The sequence below is a fragment of the Zeus faber genome, assembly GCF_960531495.2.
Source record: "Zeus faber genome assembly, chromosome: 5".
In the NCBI taxonomy this organism is placed as follows: Eukaryota; Metazoa; Chordata; class Actinopteri; order Zeiformes; family Zeidae; genus Zeus; species Zeus faber.
In genome coordinates this window covers 5843692-5862834 of record NC_137192.1, presented here as the reverse complement: position 1 = coordinate 5862834, position 19143 = coordinate 5843692, and the positions used below count along the sequence as shown (strand labels likewise).

At 46.3% G+C, this 19143-nt stretch overlaps 1 protein-coding gene across 1 annotated transcript in view; it reads left to right on the top strand.

Annotated features, from left to right (window-relative positions):
* Window positions 1-19143, top strand: part of itpr1b (inositol 1,4,5-trisphosphate receptor, type 1b) — a gene marked incomplete at its 5' end in the record, with an annotated part of 94949 nt that overhangs the window by 50923 nt on the left and 24883 nt on the right. The window contains 5 exons of the mRNA XM_080000045.1: window positions 74-185; window positions 8987-9120; window positions 10307-10484; window positions 17642-17825; window positions 18599-18861. Coding sequence (XP_079856171.1) covers window positions 74-185; window positions 8987-9120; window positions 10307-10484; window positions 17642-17825; window positions 18599-18861 — 871 coding nt within the window. The remainder of the gene's footprint in view (window positions 1-73; window positions 186-8986; window positions 9121-10306; window positions 10485-17641; window positions 17826-18598; window positions 18862-19143) is intronic.

The window sequence follows — 19143 nt, the reverse complement described above, 5'->3', positions numbered from 1 at the left end:
AGTGTGTGTGTGTGTGTGTGTGTGTGCGTGTGCGTGTGCGTGCGTGTGCGCGTGTGTCCTCTGCCCTGAGCAGGCTCATCAAGCACACCAAGCAGCTTCTGGAGGAGAACGAGGAGCGCCTGTGCATCAAGGTCCTGCAGACCTTGCGGGAAATGATGACCAAAGACCGAGGCTACGGGGAGAAGGTAACTCCACCCCCCCCCCACCCCTGTTCCTGGTTTCCTAGTTCCTAGTTCCTGGTTACCTAGAAGAACGAGAACCCCACCTCACGTTCCTCCGTGCATGTGCATGAATGCATGCCTTCCAAAACTAGCTTCTGAAGAGCTGCAGTCTTGGAATGCGGTTGATAATGATCTAAGATGGGTTCACTCACTGCTTTTTCCTTGAAGCCTGTAGACACAGAAGGGAAATCAGTTGGTTTTATTTTTATTTTTATTTTTTTACTTCTGTAACCAGGGAGGTTAATGACTTCTCTTTGTGTGCGTGCATTGGCAAAAGCGATTCAGTCATTGCTTTCCTCACAAAGTATGTTCTTGCGTGAAGTGGTATCGATCAAAGCACTAAATATTCATATCAAGAACTGAAAAAATGTAACACCAGTTTGGCCCACGCAGCGTTTTCCACCCCCCTTCGCGGACCCCGCCACCAACCACGGAAACAGCATATCGGAGGAACACATGCAACAACACAAATACATTGAACGGCTGTTTCTTGAAGAAGTGCCAGCTAAAATATATATATGTTTTTAAGCAAAATAATCTTACGGATTACCACTTTAAAGACCGACTCTGGCTGCCTCAGTTCACGCCGACTTTATTACCCCTTCGTAAAATGTCGATTGGCTTTCTGGAAGAAAAATCTGACTTTTCATTTTGAATTTCATGCCAACAAAAACTCTGAGGTAATGATGGAAGCTGCTCGTCTTCCATTTGAAATGTGTTGTATACAGTTCAGTGTGTATATACGCCAGGAGGAGGATTTTTCTGAAAACATTGGGGCTTTAAGATACTGTCGTTTTCCCCGTTGTCACTAACTTGATGTGATGTTTGTCTGCATTTTTTTTGGCTTTATTCTTGCCAACGTGCCTCTACTAACTCCCCCCCCCCCCATACTTCTCTTGCAGCTGATTGCCTTTGATGATGAGATGGATGTTGCAGAGGTTGATCATTTTTCCTTACTACTCTTGTGGTGTATAAGTCGGTTTTTCTGTCGTCTGCCACTAGTGGCGTCGATTTTGCCTGCGCTTTAAATAGACTCCAGCGACGCATCCTCTGTCTTGACATCCGTCAGCAGTCTGATTCATGCCTGTAGGAGTCACGCCTCAGTCTCCGTGTCTAGCTGCTTCTGCGTACTTTTAGCGCATCTGCCTCTCTGTACTAAAATGTGTTCTGTCTGTCTTGTTCGGCTTCTAGCGTCTGGCTTTTTGTGCTGGCCTGTGTGCTTTGAGCTCCCACGTCGGAGTAGACTCTGCAAGTAAAGCTCAAACTTGGCTCAAAATCGATTTCCCAATCAATGTCTTTATTATTTTGTCAACTGAGAATGGTAAAGTCGAGGGAAGCCAACCGAATCTCGTCATGCCAGTTCACCAGATAGTGGACTGGGATAAGAGGCACGTTTCCACACAGTTTAGTATTTGCGGCAATGGATGGGATCTCACTCGAAAGTCTTTGCGTTCCTTTGGGCTGTGTATCCACTTCTTAACCCCTCAAGGGAATGAAAAGTGTGTATTGTGTATAAATGGCAGCAAAGAGAGGGGTTGAGTGAGGGAGGGAAGGCTCACTCAGTTGAGTGTGAAGAGAAAAGCTCCATCGGCGCGAAACGGAAAACAAAACAAGAAACAAACAGAAACAAGCGAGAGGGTGTTTCCACCGTCTCCAGGAAGAAAGGCTATTATTATTATTAGTTTCATTTCTCCTCCTCCCTCCCCCGCTCCCCATCCGCTCCTCCATACTCTTGAAAACTCCCTGTACTCTACTCTAAGTGATTGGAAATCCCCAGCTGCATCCCTTCCGCACAGAACAGAGAACGGGACTGTCCTTAAAGTAGGAGAGCTTTGTTACGGAGGTTGTCCTTGGTCTTAAAGAATGCACAGACAGACAGACAGACAGACAGACAGACAGACAGATGGAGAGACATAGCATTGGGAGAATCTCTGATAGCAGTTATGTAAGGCCGGTGTTACGCCGCCAATCCATGGAAACCAGCATCGATGTTAAGCTCCACATACCCCCTTTTCAGGTGTGTTCTTTTGGGGGGTGATTTTGGGAGATTAAAGACATTGCCAATCATCATCAGTTATTTTTAAAACGGGAGGGAGGACCTGGCAGAGACTGTGTGTGTGTGTGTGTGTCTCTCTCTCTCTCTCTCTCTCTCTCTCTCTCTCTCTCTCTCTCTCTCTCTCTCTCTCTCTCTCACTCCCTCTCTCATATAGTGGTGATGTAATAGCGGCGACTGAAATTATATATCTGTAGGATGCCGAACGGCTCCGCACCTATGTTATGTAAAGGAGATGGATGTGTGTGTGTGTGTGTGTGTGTGTGTGTGCGTGCGTGTCTCACTCGTTCTCTCTCTGTTGCGTGTGTCCATGTCAGCTGATTGTAGGTTTTTATTTTTATTTATTAATTCTTCGGATTCTGACCTTCTACAACCATCTCCCACTTTCTCTCAACCCCTACTCAATCTCTCTCTCTCTCTCTCTCTCTCTCTTGCTCTCCCATTGACAAAAAAACCCACAATAAAAACCTTTCTCTCTTTAAACATTCTATTCCTTCTTTCTGTCATTACTATTTAAATTAAATTAAACCTTCCCTCTCACCATTGGGAAGACTGCTTTTCGTTTATGAAAGCGTTGCCTTCTTTCCTTGTTTGTTTTTTTTGTTTATTTATTATATGTTATTTTTATGATTTTATTGCTATGGTCTGTTATTTCCCCTTACTTCACCTTTTTTCTCCCTCTGTTATTGGCTGTAGCTATGCAGGCCCGCCTATCACCCCCCCCCCGCCGCCACACATCACTCACTCACTCACTCTCACACACACACACACACACACACACACACGCACGCACACACGCACGCACACACGCACGCACACACTCAAACGGTGCCCTGACTAGTTTGCCTCAGAGAGCCATGACTTGTCCTCAATCTCTCCTCCTCCCACCCGCCCTGTGCCTCGGCCTCTCCAGGGGCGAGGCGAGGAGACTCAGAGGACGCCTTTGTCCGCCCCCCCCCAACCCTCACCGTCAACAGGGGGCGCCGCAGACATTTCCTATGGGGCATGGTGCAGCAATGTCCCAGTTTCCCCCTACCATGGTGCTTGCTGCACGATTCTTGGGCTCGGGCCAGCTCTCAGACAGCGGTTACATAAGAATGAGCGTTGGGCTGTGTGTGTGTGTGTGTGTGTGTGTGTGTGTGTGTGTGTGTGTGTGTGTCTTCTTTTTTGCTTGATTGTTTGCTTTTCCCATGAAATTCCAGGCATTCTCTCCATGATGTATGACTTTAAGGTCGTGGCTGGCAATGAAAGAAACAGAAAATGTGTTTTGGAAGACATAGATAGAGCCAACTACTGTACTAGGGGTTAGGGGGTTAGGGTTAGGGGGTTGGAATTAGGGGGTGAGGGGGGTTAGCTGAGAGTGTAGTTATGGGATGGGAAGGGATGGCGATGGAGGAAGGGTGCAGTAGGGTGCTTTCCCCAGATTCACACGACACCTGTTGACCCCTTCAGGCCTGCCGCTGTTCTAGAGAAGAGTGCCAGTGCCTTAGATAGCACAACAGGACTTCCCGAGCTAAAAACCTTGTCTCAATCTTCATGCCTTCAGAGTGTGTGTGTCTCACGCTGGGTGTAGGGGAACGAATTTCAAAACAAATGTGGTAGAAAGTCCGATGCCTGATAACGTGAGATTCCCGTCGGCTCGCAAAATGACTCGCTCCAATGATAAGCGATTGACTGAGAAACTCAGCCTGTCTTAGGAGTTTTCAAGTTTCCTCCCCAGTGTTTGTAGCTTTCGATGAGGGTTGTCGGCTAAATTCTGTCAAGGCACTTCAATGTAAAGGACGTGTTAAATGCTATTATCGAAGTAGTGCAAACTGCTTAATTGTTATTGTTGTTGTTTGTTTCTTGTTTGTTTGTTTGTGTGTGTGTTTTTGTCTTTGCATGCTCTTTCAGTGGCTATAGCAGACAACTTAATATTACACAAAGAATATGTCGAATATGTATTTCATTTGTTTGTTTGTTTGTTTGTTGTTATACAAACTGTCATTTGAACTTGCTCATTTATAAATCTTGTAGTTTCGGCGAGAACTAGAGAGCCGAAATTACAGCCTGTGATGGTTTGCGAGGGTTTGAACCGGACTTCCCATCTGTGATTTCAGGTCACAGTTTAGATCTGTTATTCTTCACCTCATTATCACAAAATACTCTTGTGAGTTTGTGAGAACACACCTATCTTTTTCAGATAATTAAACAGGTAAAAACTACTAGGAACGTGCAGTACAGTAGGTTAAGCCCAATGTTTTTTTAGTACCCACTATCTTGACACTGTATATATGTATATACTATATATATACAGAATCAAGCTTTTATTCTATTACAATATACAGTATATATATATATATATATATATATATATTTACATATGAACCATAAGCTACAGTCAGTTTCAACAAAATGTCAGGTAGCAACAGGTTATAGGTATTTAATGTTAGGTTCTCCTTTTTGTGCTCAGCTGTGGCTATGACTTAGAATGGCAGTGATGGTGGCCCAAAGTCTAGATTCCAAATCCAACAAGATCAAGTCGTGCAGTACTTGAGCCAAGGTTCTCCGGGGACACTCCCGAAACAGGCATGACTAACTTCAACACCTCTACGACCCCAGCGACTCACCAATTAACAACCTTTTATTTCCCATCAGCTGGCACCTCCACCCGAGCCGGACGTCCCTGCTGAGGTGTGTGAAAAACCCCAGCCCCCTGTATTGGTCGACTCTGTGTACACACACACACACACACACACACACACACACACACACATTGGTCATTGTTAATCGGCAATCATCTGTCAAATGTTCACTTTTGGTTCTCCTAATCCTAAACTACGCTACCTATCACCCACCCCTCCCCCACCAGTTCTCTTCCCAACTACGTCTCACTCATTCAGCCACCCTCCTCCACGGCCTCTACCCTCCATTCACCAATCCCCTCCTCCATTTGTTTGTTTGTACATTTTTAAACGAAGCCCCATTTCCTGACCTTGTTTCAACGAAAGGGGAGTCTTGCATGGCCGCTGAGATGGTCTTTTGTTTTGTTTCGTTTTCCATGGCAGATTGGGACATAAAGGCTTTTTACAGTGTCAGTGTTGCACAGCTCCATGATGTTACTTCGGATAGTGCTTTTTTTTCCTGTACCTTCCCACTGTCATGGGTCGTGTTTCTTTCCACCAGCAGACGGTCGTTCTCTTAAGTAATTGGTCCATATTTTTTTGATATCTTTTTTTTTTGCCACTACCATACCAAGTGTGTGTCGTTTGAGTTGGAAGCGCAAACTGATGCATTGATATTGGATTGAATTATTGCATTTTTTAATTAAAAATATATCAAATGTGTAGAAATATTTCATTGCCGTCCAATACAGTTTATTGTGGAGCAGATGGACACGTGTCATGACAAGGGCTCCTGTGGGGGGATGGAGGTTTTACCTGTTTCTCATTAGACAAACCAATGAGCAACAGGTATGCAGCCACTCTGATCCTGGGCCCCAATTACCTAGCGAATTAAGAATCTTTATTTGTCACATGACCACACTACAACACATGAATATATATATACACACACGCACACACACACGCGCATATGCTTTTTTGGATGGTGGCCAGTGAAATGTGGCCTCTGCATTTCTCCCATCCTGGCTTGTCCTTCCTTCCGGGGGGCAGCCAGGAGCAGTGGGCAGCATTCATCGACGTGCCCGGGGACCTGGTACCAAGTGTCCATCGCTGGTCAGACGATGGGGATGTGTGCATGTTTTTGGTGGGGGTCCTTACTGATGGTAGGTGGAGGAAACCCCATGTGAGCACGGGGAGAACACGCAAACTCAACACAGAAAGGCTCCTATGTGGGAGATAACCCGCAGGAGCACGGTGCCAACAGTGCCCCAGGCGGGAATCGAACCCAGGACCTTCTTGCTGTGAGGCAACCCGTGCCGTGCCAGCGCCACCTGCGCCACTCACCCAGGACAGGTGTGGCTGCTCAAACCACACCATCCCCACACAACATATCCCCGAAACCAAACTGAGAATCCCTGGCCGAAGCCCCCCCGCCCCCACCAATCAGAGAACAAAAAAAGAAAAAATGGCTCGATCCTGACACAGGGTTCCCATATCTCGAAATACAGACTCTGACACAGGGATACCATACCTGGAAAGGACAGACTCTGACACAGGGTTTCTATACCTTGAATAAATAAAAACTCTGGAGTCTGAAACACGGTTCCCATACCATAGACCAACAAATGTCCAAAAAAAAATTACCTGGTTCCCCGGAACAACACGGTCCACTGGCGACCCTCCCCCAGGGTGATGATGCAGACTCCCCTCCTCCCTTCTGGAGCGTGGAGCCTCGAGCTGCTGTGTTGCTGCTGGTGGAGGCGTGGTCGGGCCTGGCTGTTGCGGGGGCTGCTTGGAGGGATGGTCTGGCTGCTGGGCTGCTGGATGGTCCCGGCGGTGGCTGCTGGGCGGAGGAGCCTGCTGCAGGCAGTTACCCGTGGTGGTTGCTGTGGCTGCTTCTCCCACCGTCCTCCGCCGGACCCCCTGTTTGCTGCTGCTGCCAGTCGGGAGGGGGTTGGTGCTGGGGCTGCCCATTGACCCACTGGTGGCTCTAGGGTGTCTTCGGACAGCCCTTCTGTGTTCCTTCCCCGTGCCCGAGAGTCCCTGTTCAGGCGCCAGTGTGGTGTATTCAGGGCCCTCCAGCGTAGAGACACAGACGATGGGGTTGAGTAAACACAGTTTATTGTGGAGAGGGGGCTTGATACAGCAAGCCCCAGAGCCGATGTACACGTGTCATGACGAGGGCTCCTCTCCTGTGTGTGTGGGGATGGGGGTTTTACCTGTTGGTCATTAGTCCAACCAAAGAACAACAGGTATACAGCCACTCAGATCCTAGGCCCCAATTACCTAGACCCAGGACAGGTGTGGCTGCTCAAACCACACCATCCCCACACCTCACAGAGTTACATGGCAGAGTCAGAATAGGCGACATGTGAAATATCTGCACTTCGACCGGAAGGATTGTCATCTAGCCTCAGTTTGTTGCATATTGGCATGAATGTGAATTGTCGTGCATCCCAAGATAATAATAATACTAAAAGGGAAAAAACAATAACAACATTTTTCACACTGTCTAATTGCTGGGATCGTTGGGACCGAAAACATGGGTCATGGGCCAAAAAAAACCTTGAGAACCCCTGATAGCAGCCCTGGTAGCATGTCTGACAGATGCTTAGACCCCTCCCCCCCCTTTCCCATAAGCTTCACATGATATTGATAGCGACCCTTAGTCCCTATCTACCCTCACACACCCCACTACCCTCCAATAACTGCATGATGTAATTGGCTGCCTCCCCTCCTCCCCCCAGCTCCCGGCATGCGAGTAAAATGACTAATTTGCACTGTATTAACACCTTCCTTTGTCTCCTATTTTGACGTCATTGCTTTTCTGCTAACTCACTGCGCCTTTAAGGACCTTGATCCCAACCAGCCCCAGAAGCAACTGGAGGATCAGAGGCGGGTAGGTACCGACTGAACTGAAGCCCTCATCCGTGCGGTTCCAGTCTTCCGGCCCGGCCTCCGCACACCACTCATAGTCCCCAACACCCCACCCCCATCGTTTCACTCAGCGGTTATACGGCTTGCCCACGCTGACAGTCTCCTTCCCGGGCTAACAAGCCAATCGACCAGGGTGTCGATTGACACAAGACACATCATGTGAGGCAGCATATGGATCTTGAGGGTTAGCCTAGGACTCTAGGATGCCACGGACCATGTGACTCGTACTTGCCAAGCCAGACTTGACGATAATGGGTGATTTCCAGTCAAACCATGCGTGTATGTCCTGTATGAAGGGAGGCGAGGAGTGAGGGTTGTGGCCAACACCTCACAGGGCGGGTGTAGACTTTGAAACGGTCCCATCCAACATGGCGTGGGAGGTCAGGGGTTGGAGGTCACTCCTATGGCCAGCCCCACCGGGTTTTCGAAGCAGCGGATAAAGTTCAATATGGATCAAGGCAGTTTTGTCGTTCTAGCGCTGATAAGATTATGGTGCAAAAATTACTTTTATTATTTTATTTTTTTTGTTTTGATTATCCACTTTCATTATCATTTGTGTTTCTGGTTGTGGGCGTCCCTACCCACAGGTACGGGTTTAGGGAGTGAGAGAGTCTTTCTGGCAGTGGGGCACTGACATGGCGTGAGTTTTATTGATAATCATCAACAGAATGCCTCGCTGAAAGGCAAAACAGGAACATTAAATAACCGGGCGTTAATCAGAGTCCGGTTTTGGCTCTGTGGTGGTCCGGTCCGCAGGCTTCCAGTGTCCTGCAACACGTGAGCCCCACTGCAAGATCAAACAACACATAAGAGGACTCTTCCAGCCGGGTCCGACCAATCCACGCTAATGGGCTGATTAGGCGGACCCAGTACAGCTGTGTCGCGGCGGGAAGAAGCCAGCGGCGTCACCTGCAGACCGTGGCTTAACCACGCCCCCTCGTCTGCCACACTGGTATTTTCATGTCTTTCCTTTTTTCATTTTTTCGGAGTCTCGTGGGCCGCACTGAATTGCAAATCGGCAGTTTTGGTGACCCATTGTAACCTTGCAGCGCAAGAGAACCCAGGAGCATTGATGTTGAGTTCCAGCTGTGCTCATTTGCTTGTGATGCAGGGATTGGGAACCTCATGGGCCTCTTGTCCGCCCCCCCCCCCCCCCTTCCCCCGCCCCCCAGGGAGAAGCCCTGCGGCAGATCCTGGTCAATCGATACTATGGAAACTTCAAACCCGGCGGGAGGAGAGATAGTCTGACGGCGTTTAGCAACGGCCCCATCAGCCCTGGAGCACAAGGGAAGTCTCCCACAGGTGTGTATACATAAAAATTTGTGATTTCTATAATCTTTGAAGTAGCATTACATTTATTATTACATTTCACTGCATATATGTATGGAAGTATGTATATGTATGTGACAAATAAAAATCTTGAATCTTGAATCTTGAGCAGTTAAATTGGGAATTGGGAGGCAAGTAGACGCTGATAACAATTTTTTACCAAAGATATTAAAGTTATTTTTTAATCAGGAAAAAGCATCTATGTATCATGATGCATGTTGGGCTTAATGGTTAATTATCAGCACACATCTATCTATCGATCTAGTGATATGGGTAGTACCGTAATAACTAATAACTAATAACTAATAATCACTAATAATCTAATAACACTGATAATCAAAAATGTAACGCCAGCTGAAAGTTTTGGCTGCTCTGACATCGGGAATTTCATAGGAGTCCTCAAAGTTATCAGTCGCTTCCTATTCAAAGGGAACCCTTCACTATGTTATTTATTTATTTATTTGCCAAAGGTGGATGGAGTGGATGGCGTCCACCCCCTATTAAACCCACGATTGCAATTTAGTGAACGTGTTCTTTGGTGTACGTCTCTTTTAAACTCTTCTCGGGCCTCCCTGTCTGTCAACATCGCCCAATTCAACACGACCTTCACGCAGACATCTATACATGCCGATACCTCATGCTGTTGAACACAAATATGACTCATCACTCATTTCCAACACGTTTAATACGGCCTTGTCCTCATTAAAGCACTCGGATCTCAAGCTCTTTTACTAATGCGAGCTTGTGTTGTTGCCAGGCGACTGGAGAACCAATGCGTCAGTTCAGAATGGGCTTGCGGATGCACCTGCCCGCCGAGCCAGAGAGAGAGAAAGCTGTATCAGGGTGGGGGGTGGAGTGGTAATCTCATAGCTGTTTGAGCAGAGCAGCATGAGCGTACGTAAGAACAGGCTTCCACGATAAACATCACAGCATTGTACACAAGGTAAAAGTCTTGCATGTTATAGCCCAATGGTTGGATCACTCCACTGGGGTCCAATTTTCTTGAAGGTTGCCCCTTTAATGAAAAACTGGCACCTGTGCTGCTCTTCACCAACTATAGTGATGGGAACATTGTTTTTGTTTTTTTTTCAGTCTCGCAACAATGTGAATGTTGATGTTTGAATCCAGTGTTGACCACCACATCTTGGGCCCGTAGTTGTGAGCTCCGGCATCGGAGGTCGGGGGGAGCTGAACCTAGCGGAGGTCCAGTGCCATCTGGACAGGGAGGGCGCCTCCGACCTCGTCATCGACCTCATCATGAACGCCACCAGCGACCGCATCTTCCAGGAGAGCATCCTGTTAGCCATCGCCCTGCTCGAAGGCGGGAACACAGTCATCCAGGTAGGTAGCAGGAGCCTGGTTCCAGTGCGCGCGATGGATGCATTTAACAATGGTATCGTTCTGTTTTTCTCAACGGATTTGCTCTTCCGTATGATGATGATGATGATGATGATGATAAATGTGTGTGTGTTATAATTACAATTTCAGTTATTACGGTTACACTTTATTCACCACTTTGCTAATTGAGCCCCTTGATAGAAAGTACACATTTCTAGACACAGCATAGATATGTACCCTCAGAGTGATTCTATCCTCTTCTTGGGCCTTTGGGCCATGGCTTATTTGCACACCACCCTCAATTCTTTATTCCTTGTATGGTGTTGACTGGAGATTTGCCTAAGCAAATTAACATGAACAGACACACACATCCAGCTTAAAATTATTGGCATTCATCATTTCATACACCTGGGGCATGCACAATATGCAGGGTTTGTTTCATGTAGACGGATTGAAAGACAAGACAATTGAAACATATGTTGAAACATATGTTGTCAGTTTAGAACATAATGTGTGTAATCACCGGGTGCGTTGCATTGACATTTCACTGCATATATGTATGAAAGTATGTATATGTCTGTGACGAATAAACCTCTTGAATCTTGAATCTTGAGATACCACACAGACATTCCAGGCCAGTAGTCAGAATGGGACAAGAAACAGCAAAACTTACAAAGTGTGGACTGGTTGAAATATAAATGTATTCGGAATTGTGAAAAATTACCCAATTTAACAAATTTTAAAGCCCAGAAAACCAAGGCATTTCTAGGATGTTTGAAATCCATTTTTGCGACGCAGGAAATAATTATCAGTCGGACAGTGGTAATACATTTGGACTGTGGAGCGAGAGCAGGAAGTGTGGTCAGAGTGAACAGACAAGGAGGAAGTCCTTACCATACAACCATGCACATCGTCACCTCCCCGGGGCCTGCCAGGCGTTGCTACGACAACGCAGCCTTTTGCTAACCTCACAGCGGCCTTGGAAGGGAGGGTGCTCCACTGACTCCAGGGTAATTGCATTATCCTGGCTTGGCAGGCTTGCGTGCGTGCGTGTGTGTGTGTGTGTGTGTGTGTGTGTGTGTGTGTGTGTGTGTGTGTGTGTGTTTATTTGTTTTTGCATGTGCGTGCACAAGCACGTGTGCATAAGCACGTGTGCATCCTACCTACCGAAAGAGCTTGTGCATTTCACTGTGTTTGGACTTTGGTTGGTTTATGGACGCGCTCTCTTGCATAAACAGATCCATTGCATAATTACCTTTTATTTGCATACTGTTGCTACCTGACAAGGCCAGACTTCCCACATAGTTTGCCCTCACACGAATCTTGTTGCATAAGAGTCTGCCTCCCTGAAAAACACCACGAGCCCCAGGCCTCTAAGCATTCCAACTGGGCCCTTAACAGGGTTATGCTGTTCTGGAGGATAGGGGAGTGATCCCGGGATCCCGGTACCCCTGGAAGCCTCGGGGGAAATGTATATCCTCTAATTTGTATATTCACTATAGTTCTCAAGGGATACATGGAGTCCGGCCCCTCCTCAGTGTCCACCTTAACCTGCTGAGGTGAAGGAGCTTGGTGTAACACACGCATGCATATATTCACGCATGCATTTCTACTGTGTGCAGTCGTTTTTTTGTTTTGTTTATTTTTGGTTCCTTTGCTTCCTTTTTTGGCACCACGGGCAGTCATTAATATTTGGAAAGTCACCATTGACTTTTTGGTTTGCCAACCCCAGGCAATCAAGCTTTTCTATTATTTTTTTGTTTTTATTATTGTATTTAGTGGGGAAAATTTCTGCTCTTTGTCACAGTCATTGTGCGTAGAATATTGAAGCAACCTGCCAACCAAGGTTTGTTTTGTTATGAAGACACAGTTGCCCAATTAGGTGTTTTTTGTCTTTTTAAGGCGGAATATTATCCATTGACTGCCTCAGAGGCAACCGGTGCCACCAATGACCTTGGAATGGCAGGTCAGATCATTATGGAGCTAGCTTAACCAAACAGGATAAACAGATTTGAAGGAGTTGCCTGTTTCCGGATTAAAGCTGTCATTGTTGTTGTTTGTTTTCTCCTCCTTTGGCAGGAAGGGGCACAGGGACAAGCCAGCTTTGTTGCAGGATCCTGATATGTTTTAGAGTGAATACGTGTAACACATCAGCAGATTCGTCCCGTTTACCAGCCTTGCATAACGATAGGCCGCCCGCCCCATGTTTTAGACACAAAAAGCCTGTTGTTCCCAAATTGAAAAGCAGGACCAAAACACGCCGTACATTTTCTCGAGGCACTTTTTGGTTGTTTGTTTATTTGTTTGTTTTTTGAGGTGGTTGCCTAAGCGACATGTTTCATTGGAAACGGCGAGTGAAGAAGGGGGGGGGGGGGCAGTTAACGGAGACAGAGCGAAGGTTTAGATGGCTGGTGATGCAGCTGGGAAAGATGAGTTGAATGCTGTGGACCCAAGGGAAAAGGGTAAGTGTGTTAGTGAACACACAAAGAAATGGGTCGGATCACAGTCCAACTCGCTACCCTTCCTCCCTCAGGGATAGCTACAATATGTACTACCCAGACCTTGGAGAAGCAATTTTGTCATGTTGCCGTATTCACATTACATTCCGTCATTCAGCAGATGCTTTTGTCCGCGAAGCAACTTAAAATATGTACATTTTGTCATAGTATCAAATCACTGAATATCGGAATGCCACAAAATTGTGTTTATAAGGTCTTAAGTAAGAGCCTTTGTGGACCACAAAAATAGTAGAAAAAGTTGCCATTTTAGCCTGATATAAAACAGAAGACACAAGTTTTGATTCTTTATCACCATTGCGCTGAGGGTTGGCATTTTCGAAGTTCCTGCTCAAACTGTTTGGAGAGCACGTTGATACCTAGGCTGTTGGCAAATACAATATCTGTCTGTCTGTCTGTCTGTCTGTCTGTCTGTCTGTCTGTCTGTCTGTCTCACCAGAGGCCAGGGCATTCTTATATAACGTGTGGTCTTCGACAAGAAGAAGAATTGCATTAATGTTTAGCTGTGATTGTACAATTCCCTGAGGCAGGCTCCGCACCTGTCACTAGTTCTTTAGAGGCACACTCCATCAACCATTTGCAATTGGTCTACATGGCTTGGTGGAAATAGTTTGCGAGGCTCCCTATAGAACAGATAACATACATGTTGCCTGACACACACACAGACAGGTTTGGCACACACACACTGGAGCGCTTATACATGCACACAGCATAAGGGCTGGGGTAGTGTGTGTGTGTGTGTGTGTGTGTGTGTGTGTGTGTGTGTGTGTGTGTGTGTGTGTGTGTGTGTGTGTGTGTGTGTGTGTGTGTGTGTGTGTGTGTGTGTGTGTGTGTGTGTGTGTGTGTACTATTGATAGCTGGGTGTGTGTTTCTGTGTGTGCTGTTGATAAGGTGTTATGTTCCAGCTAGCTCCCATCCTCTGCCAACCCTGTCCAAAAATCCAGTCCTATCAGTCACTCTCTCTCTTCCCTACAAACCTTACCTGTCACACAAGCAAACAGATGCCGTTAACTCTTGCTCAATAGTCCCCCAGCAGCCTCCCCACCCCCCGCAGGTTTCAGGTTTACTCTCCACCTTCCTCTTGGAAAGTAAATTAAGATGTCTGCATTGTGAAAAGAAAATATGCACATGCCGACATGATCCCAGAAGATGTGACCGGGAGATTTCCAATCACACCGAGGCTGTCAATGTGTCCAATGCCCAATATCTCTGGAACATAACATATTACACAGTACATTCTGTTTCTCACTCACACACAAAGGCCCATTCACGTGACTGCATGGGAGGACTCATGGAGACGCTGATTGCACTGGCTGCACGTGCCTTGTGTTCTCCCTCTTTGTGTGCCTGCCAGATTCGAGCCAGAAGCTTAAGCTCACACGTATTCACTTTCAGTCAGGGATCCCAGAGTGCGATTCCACAGCTACCAACAGAGTGGTGGCACAGTATGGTTTTGTCACTCATCGAGGTGTAAGGAGAGTTGCGGGGAGGCGAGGAAGTCAGCGGTATAAATAGACCTTACATAACCGGGCCTTGTTGATGCCAAAAGCTGGATTGGCAGCTGACGAGGGAAAGGAGGGAAAAGCAGCAATGTGGGTTGACTTTTATTTTGAAAAGAGGCCCCTTTTGTCTCAACTTGTTCACTTTGTAGGTGGGAGAAAAAAATGTGGACGTGTGAGAGCGCTGTATATGATTTATGGATTGACGATCAGCAAAGATTCCGGGGGGGCTTATTTGGATGCGCATTAGAAGTATGTGCACTATATAGGCTACACCCCTTTAGAGGGACCAAGCGGTAACAATTACAACAACTATGCCATGTACTTGTCAATGCAGAAAGGCCTCAAACTATCGTTCGGCTGATGGCCACTAGAGGCTTGCTTCAGAGAACCTCATACTGAATGGCAATCAGTGGAAAAAGAAGAAAGCCTCCCTAGAAATACAGTTGATAAGACTTTGAGGTCTCAATAGCTTCTAATGGGTGTTTTGGATGTTATTTTAAAAAATTGAATTCCATTTAGCGTATATTGATTCTTAAATAGGGTTCTATATGACAGGTCAATTCTGCCATCCCGATTCTAGGTGGAAGCTCATTCCACCATTGTGGTACCAGGGATGAGGAGAGTTATGTCTAGGATGAGTGACTTCTGAAAGCCTATAGCCACCGTGGCGCTAGGCAGCCAGCAGTGGCAGAGGGCTGGCCTGAACAATCCAGAGTTTGGAATCTGACCAATGATTGAAGATACTAGGGGGCAGTCCAATGTACTTGCCTGTGCCAGTGTCTTACATTTGATGCGCGCAGTGATGGAAGCCGGTGAGGAGTTCGGAAGAGGGGGGTCACATGGCAGAAGGGTTAACAAAGAGGTAAAGTTCAGTGTCATCTGCATTGCATAGATAGAAGAAGCAATCGGAGATCACAAAGCTGAGTGTTCCAGCGTAGAGGGGGAATAGTAAAGGCCCCGAGACTGAGCCCTGAGGGACACCAGTGTTAAGAACACATGGTCTGGAGAGAGAACCCCTCTGTGTTACATAGTCCAAATAAAATTCTGTGTTCCCTTTTATAGTATAACTGGATTGCCAACATTATTTTTCTGCACCACAATTGCCACAAAACCATCCAAAACACTTAAAAGCCTTCAGTCAAGACTTGCAGCTCAAATTGTTCATTAAGGCAAATTCCTTTATAAATATTCTTTAATAAATCAATTTGCACTTAACGCACATTTCCATAATCATGTATGATTTCCAAATTACCACCCTGAAAAGTATAGGAAGTTATTTAACTCAGCCACAGCCCTTGAGGAATTGTGCAACAAGTGGAACAACAGAGCTGTTTTATGATGGATGTCCAAATGAGTCTTGACTTTTTGACACTCGACAGCAGTTTCCCTCCTTGTCTTGTTGTCCTCTCTACATCGTCACAGGGCAGTCAGGTGTTGACAGATTTACCCAATCCAACGAATAGGAGATAAAATAGCTCTTTTTTTATGACCCTGGTCATGGGGTCCCATTAAACACAATAACGTTATAAAACATCCATCCTGCAGCTCCAGATTGCCCGGAGAGGTCGGCCCACTTGCATAAGTCAGCCGCTTGCTGATTTCTAATTAAATCACTGTCAAATGGACAACCCCGTCTTGTAAACAAGATTATGTTCATGGCTAGTTTTGAAAAACAAGCCAAAAATTAGTTGATGTAGTGTGAAAGAAAGAAGGAAAACAACTTGGATTAATTTAACTCGCTACAGCGGTTTGTATCAAAGTACACAATCACTACTGACAGGTGGTCTGGTGAATTTGACTATACTTCCAAACGCTTCTCTTGTTTTTTGTTTTTTTTTTGTTTGTTTTTAAGGTCCTGATTTCATTTGGAATCAATAAATTATGTGAAGTGATGAATACGTCTGGACAAGGATTGTTTTTAAAACTTCTCAGACTTCTGTAGGAGGGAGGGAGGGAGGGAGAGAGGGAGAGAGAGATAGATAGAGAGAGAGAGAGAGAGAATTATGTAACCGGCTTTCAAAAGGGCCCAGAAATCTATGGATGTGATAACTCCCACCGCCTCCCTTCCTCACCTCTATCTCCCCAATAACCCACTCTCCCATTTCCCAAAAAAGTAGGACAGGATTTTCCTCCTCTTCTTTCCCTGCCGCAGCCTCCTCTCCTCTCCTCATCTGTCCTCGTCTCCCTCCCTCCTTCCGTGGGCTGATGTAACAGTGTTGGAGCTGAGGTGCAGTATGCCCTCGCTGCAGTCACTCAGCTGATTACAGGGCTTATGTAAGGAGGGATTGTCAGGAGGAAAAATAGGACAGGATGCGATAGCCTGTTGCGAAATGGCCGCAAAAATAATTACCTCTGCAAAAGTTTCCTTAAAATAAATCTCTTGTTTTGCATTTGTGAGATGTGTGGCGATGTTTGCACAGTTTTTCTCACAATTTTTTGTGTTTATGAGCATGTGTGTGTGAATGTGTGTGTGGCCTTAGGCATGTTTGCATGCGTGCCTCTGTTCTTCCAGGTGCCGAGGCACATGGAGGCGCGCGTGTGTGTGTGTGTGTGTGTGTGTGTGTGTGTGTGTGTGTGTGTGTGTGTGTGTGTGTGTGTGTGTGTGTGTGTGTGTGTGTGTGTGTGTGTGTGTGTGTGTGTGTGTGTGTGTGTGTGTTTAGATTGTGTTGTAGGGAGTCATTTCTGTGCCTGGGAGGCAGAGAGAGCTCATGGTGTAAAAGCAGGTGAGCGCAGCAGTCAAGGCCCTCCAGGTTGTTTCACTCTCAACAAAAAGGAAAAGTTATGTAACTCCATCACAAGGGGAGGTACTCGCTCTCACACAGCTCAGCGGCACTGGCGACTGTGAGAACCTGCAAACTCGTAAACGAGAACACTACAGTTCCACAGCTAAACACATAGCTGTGTCCTTCTTTATATGTACTGTATATCATCTATTATCATCATATTATATCATATTGATGTCACATGACAGGTGGTTCTTTCACTTGTATTTCTGATACAAGAAGACATATTGAACTTCCTGAATTTCCACAGACTGCAATCGCCTGCTCACTGAAATTGTAATCAAAATGAAACGTGGACATTTCATTTTGTGTTACATTATTCCTCCGCTTGTGTTGTCTTTTTTCTTTTTTTTTGCCAGCGGTCATTCTTCCATCGCCTGACGGGCGACAACAAGTCTGAGAAGTTCTTCAAGGTGTTCTACGAGCGCATGAAGCTGGCCCAGCAGGAGATCAAGGCCACGGTCACGGTCAACACCAGCGACCTTGGCAGCAAGAAGAAGGACGAGGAGCCAAACGACAAAGATGCAGCGGCCCGCAAGAAAGGTTGGGGCGGGTGGGCGGGGCAATCAATGTTAAGGGCCTGAGCAAGAAAGGTTAAGGGGCGGAGCGAGAGGTTAAGGGTGTGAGGCAAGGAAGGTTAAGGGGTGGGGCAAAAAATTTAAGGTGGGGTGAGGTGGGCATGACCTTTTCGGACTTAAAGCTCCCAAATGAATTGCTGTGTGAAGGTGTCTCTAGGTAGGACTGGAATTAATGTGAAATCTGCCTTAACGTGTCATTCTCCTCCCACGGTGCAAAACGAGCCGGTCTGATATTGGCCCCCATGTGTGAGATTGGATTGGATTCTGGATTTCAGGCAATAGTTTTCGACACGTCATTTGCATAACCCCTTTTTTTTGCGGGGGCGGGTCATAAAACATTGAGATGAAAATAAAACATTCTAAAATGTTTAGCGCACATTGTAGAATGATGTAAAGCGCCGGGGGAATGTTACGGGACCTTTAAAAGCAGGAATAAAGAAAAAGTCATGTTACCCAATCTCTCGAAAGAGTCGAATCTTACCATTAGTACTAATAGTGCCGAACTTTAGTTTGAAACATTAGCTCGTTCTGATGAACAAGGAGCTGATATTCTGGCTGGACCTGATGGATTCGATGAATTTATTTATTGGAAGTGAAATTTGAAACATTTTCCTCACACACCTGGCAGCTCTAGCTGGACACTAGTGTGACAAAAACACTGGTCTAATAAAGAAAAAGTCATTTCATACATTCTGATGTTCTGTCGTCTTTTTGTTTCATATTTTTTCCTACCGCTAGTCAAAGACGTTCCGGCAGTGACGGTGGTAACAGAGGAAGTGAAGGAGCAGCTGGTGGAGGCCTCCGTCGCCACCAAGAAGGCCTTCACCACGTACCGCCGTGAGGCCGAGGCTGAGGAGCAGCAAGCGGCCGTCGAAGGCGGGGTCGTCCCAGTGGCCGACAAGGGCCAGGAGGAGGGCGAGATGAGTGTGATCATCACCATCATGCAGCCCATCCTGCGCCTCATGCAGCTGCTCTGCGAGAACCACAACAGGGAGCTGCAGGTCAGCCACCAACACCAACAATTCTCATTGTTATTGTTTGTCAATCGGTTTGTTTCCACTAGTGTTCCCACAGTTCTACAAACATGTAGAACTGTGCTCATTTTCATGGCCTACTAATAGTGAGTGATGCAAAACTCACAAACGATTCATTCCTAGCAAACAAAGAGTCACACCGAGTCAGGAGTCACACCGGCAAAAGAGTGGGCTAAATTAGAGGACTACATTAAAGATGGAGATAGATGTAGATAATGATTTAAGCGTTGCATTCCACCAAAATAAATA